The sequence below is a fragment of the Aphis gossypii genome, chromosome 1, assembly GCF_020184175.1.
Source record: "Aphis gossypii isolate Hap1 chromosome 1, ASM2018417v2, whole genome shotgun sequence".
Classification (NCBI taxonomy): Eukaryota; Metazoa; Arthropoda; class Insecta; order Hemiptera; family Aphididae; genus Aphis; species Aphis gossypii.
The window spans coordinates 51,736,922-51,741,280 of NC_065530.1; the positions used below are offsets into that span (position 1 = coordinate 51,736,922).

A 4,359-nucleotide genomic window follows, 5' to 3' on the forward strand; every position below is an offset into this window, starting at 1 on the left:
CGAATATTTAGTTATCCCGCAATATATATTATCACGAATATTTAGTTATCCCGCAATGTATATTATCCCGCAATATATATTATCACGAATATTTAGATATCCCGCAATATATATTATCACAAATATTAAGTTATCCCTCAATGTATATTATCACGAATATTTAGTTATCCCGCAATATATATTATCACGAATATTAAGTTATTATATTTCAAAATATAATTTTTATTTTTTATTTTTTTTTTATATTTTCAAAATATAATAAATTATTTTCAAAATATATATTTTTTTTATATTTTCAAATTAAATTTTTTATTTTTATTTTTTTTTTTTATATTTTCAAAATATAATTTTTATTTTTTTATTTTTATTTTATTTTTTCAAAATATAATAAATTATTTTTAAAATATATTTTTTATTTTTATTTTTAATTTTTTTTTATTTTTATTTTTTAAGGACAATGACAAATGTATTCAAACATAATATGTATACCACAAATTGCTATCGTTCGCACCAATATATCCATATATATGCGTACGCATATTGATATTTAATATTCTTCTATTATAAAGTATTTTGTATAGATAACTACTGCTGGGTATTAATAATTTGGCATTACAATGTTAAACAGACCGTTTGAAATCGTCATAGGAACATAATATGAAGTTATTTAATGTAGCTAACATTGAACTCCTGCATGGCATTAGATCTTTGAATAAATACAGTCCCTTTTATATGATATACCATGTGTACGCAGCATTAACCTGTGTAGTCTCTATTAATTTCCTCGGTAATATTTAATATTTATTTCATTTTTGAAATGTAGTTCCATACTAATTACGTGACATGTAATCACGTAAGTTTCTATTTAGGTATGTCTCGGAGTTAACATTTAACGATGTGACATATTTTTCTAACCAATTATTAAAGTATTATACCAATAGTTCTCAACCGGGATGACATATCACCAACGGTGCATGGATTCAGCTTAAGAGCGACACGAAAAATCAACGAGAAAAGGAAAAATATATTTTAATTAAATACATTTTTACGACGAAAATCATATTATCTTTATTCATAATAATATCGACATTTAATTGATATCTATAATTAATTATCGTCGCTATAATTCTGTCGTCGTCGTCGCGGTCGCCGTACGTCGCTCGTTATCATTGTCACCCGCATCTGCAGCTACAACAGCCCTTGGATGCACCGACAACCGGTGCTCCTTCAGTTTCTTATAGTCACAGAACGTCACTCCGCACCTGTAGCATGTGTTCCGTTTGTGCGTCCAATAGTGGTTATTCAGCGTGCTTGGGACGGCGAACGATTTGTCGCACAATTCGCTCGAGTACGGCCGCTCGCCCGTGTGCGTCCGCCGGTGATCGGACAGAGTCAACTCGGTCGCGAACGCCCTGGAACATAGGTCGCACGAAAAAGGCCGCTCGCCCGTGTGCCTGCGCCGGTGCCTGATCTGGATGACCTGCTGCATGAACGACATGTCGCATATGCCGCACGGGTATGGCCGCTCGCCCGTGTGCGTCCGCCGGTGATTGGACAGCGTTGACTCGGTCGCGAACGCCTTGGGACACAGGTCGCACGGAAAAGGCCGCTCACCCGTGTGCGTCCGCCGGTGATTGATCTGGATGGCCATCTGACTGAACGACTTGTCACATATGCCGCAGGGGTACGGCCGCTCGCCCGTGTGCCGCCGCATATGCACCTTCGCCGAGTACCTTGATGCAAACGTCGAGTCGCACTCCGAGCACGGGTACGTCTTCAAAGCGTCCGTCGCCAGGTGGTCCGACATCGTCGACAGGGGTACGAACGAATCGCCGCACGTATAGCAATTGTACGGCTTGTCGCTGGGGTGCCGCCAGCCTTGAACTTCAGCTTGCTCTTGGTGGCGAACGACTTATCGCCCAAGTCGCACTGAAGACGTGGGGCCTTTTCTCCGTCGTTCTTCCTGGCGGCGTCTACCGTCGTCGTCTTCGTCTTCGTCGTAACACGTCCTGCAACAATTATTATTATCACCATATAAAGCGTGCATGACTGTGATTATGTGTACCTATTGCAGTCGTCGTTTTAATATCGGATTATTTTTGTTTTCATTAAGAGAATAAAATCGGCCGCGGTTATTGGGAAAATATTTTTTTTCCTTCTTCCTTAACCGTGGAAACCACGTCCACTCACCGACATTATCCCACTATAGGTACGCATCTATTGGCGTCTCCCCGGCGGGGATTCGAACCCCGGACTCCCTCGGCTAGGATACTTACCGCTATTATACTACCAGGTACGCGTTAGTATTTATTTTATTTTTTACTGGAAATGACGACGTTGTCGAATGCGGATAACAATAATATACCATAATATAATGCACTAAATTATTATTATTACTCGATGTATAATATCTGTACCTACATAACCATAACTTCAATACAATGTATTGATACATGTTTATTAAGCCACCGGAGAAAAACATATAACATCCTAATATGAAAATTATTATTATATACATATTTAGAATCTATTCCCAAATTATTTTACAACATCTACTTAGATGCTTGAAACAGTGACACTCTGACGCTAACGCTCTCGACCACTAAATTCGCAATCTGTATTTTTAGTGCACTTAAAAAGGTAAATAAAAAACGATGCGCAACTAGATGAAACACGATCGCGAACGATCACTGTATAACAAAAGGAATTATTTTGCACACAAAAAATGTCACGACTCCTGTCGAAATTTAGTGAAGCGTTGCGTCAAGTATTGTGCGACGCAGTCTACACTCTACAGAACCCGACGATTATCAATGTTATGATCGGTTTATCGTTCGAATGTCTTGTGACTTTGTGAGCATCAACGGAATCCAGTTTAAGATATACAGACACGTAATTATAATAATAAAGTAGAATAGTATTAATAATAATACAAATAAAAAAGTACGTAAAAAAATTGAAAATTGAAATTCAAAAACCAAATCCTCAATACAAACATTTAAATTTATATTTTTTTCGTTCTATAATAACTGTATACTTAAATATAATACGGTCAGAATTCCACATTATCAAAGTATTATTTGTGAAATTGTCAACGTGTGGAATTTTTGGGTGTCCATTGATAAACAATAATCGTTCGCAATCGTTTTACTAAAATGGTCGTCCTGAAGAACCGTCCGTAGTCGTGTATCGCTGGAGCAACCGTTTTACAAAAAATATCAAAATTAACAATAGCCATGACAAAACATTAGATAGATTTTGTCTCGATAGCGACCCGCAAACGATACCCAGAGAGCATTTCAAACTGCTGCGTAAAAAGTGGTTATCCCTCCTTATCGCACCCGGCCATACCAACTATAATACTAGATACGACTCAGGTAATGGAAACCCAAAGCGTTTCTGTTAAAATATTGCATACCTTTATGACCTTAATTTATTAATATACTATAATTTATTAAAATTATAATATAGACGATGAAGTATAATTACTGATGAGTATGTTTATTATACCCATCTAAAATAAAAGTAAAAATTATATTATATTGCTCATTGATATAATACATTTAATAAATAAATTTGTATTCCTTTTGAGCGGCCGAATGCGTACCACACGCCACTGTATTATACACATTGTTATGGACAAGTCAATTCTTAATACAATATTTGTTTCACAGAGTATAATAATAATATTTTATTTTATCAATGTTAAATTTGTTTATTAGTAAGGTACATATCTATTCTTATAATATATTAGTGGTTTTTCATTAAACATATTTTATTTATATTAAAATTGTCTATTAAAAATGTATTTAATACTATAAAATACATTATTATAAATTTTACTTAGTGGTAATAATTCTTGTAAAAATTCTCATCAACAATAAACTAAACGTGAGAAGAACACCATATTTGTAATCAATTATTAATATAGGGAAAACTATTTAAGAAATAATAATAAAATTATTTAAAATAAATAAGCAAAATAATTGAATAATATTGCAAAATAAATGAAACAATTATAAATTTGATATTATAGAATCTGATAGATTTATAATCAAGTTAATTTTTAATTTAACTCGTCGATTCTACTAACTACTCTATTAAATGTAGGAATATGTTTTTAATAATTTGAAAAGTATAAATAAAATAATATTGTATTAAAGCATATTCTTACCGTTCCGTGTATAGTGTATGATAGTGTTTGATAGTACAAAAAAACTAAACACAAAATATAAAGCACAAAAAAATGAGTAAAAATATTAAAAGAAAAAAAAACTGTCAGTAAGTGAAATAAAAATGTTGAAACTGCTAGGCCGCTAGGGTCTACCTCGTACACGTGTGTTACTCGAAATGGAGTTG

The 4,359-nt window shown here is 33.9% G+C and overlaps 1 protein-coding gene across 2 annotated transcripts; it reads right to left on the reverse strand.

Annotated features, from left to right (window-relative positions):
• Nucleotides 1-1,054: 1,054 nt before the first annotated feature.
• On the reverse strand, nt 1,055-4,359 carry LOC126555830 (gastrula zinc finger protein XlCGF17.1-like). Of its 2 annotated transcripts, none has more exons than XM_050210709.1 (2): nt 4,175-4,359; nt 1,055-2,009 (listed from the first exon to the last, which is right to left on the reverse strand). In XM_050210709.1, the coding sequence occupies exon 2, from the start codon at nt 1,805-1,807 to the stop codon at nt 1,121-1,123; it is 687 nt and encodes a 228-aa protein (XP_050066666.1). In that variant the 5' UTR covers nt 1,808-2,009; nt 4,175-4,359; the 3' UTR covers nt 1,055-1,120. The 2 variants fall into 2 exon arrangements, with proteins under 2 accessions (XP_050066666.1, XP_050066667.1); XM_050210710.1 differs by lacking the exon at nt 4,175-4,359 and adding an exon at nt 2,066-2,139.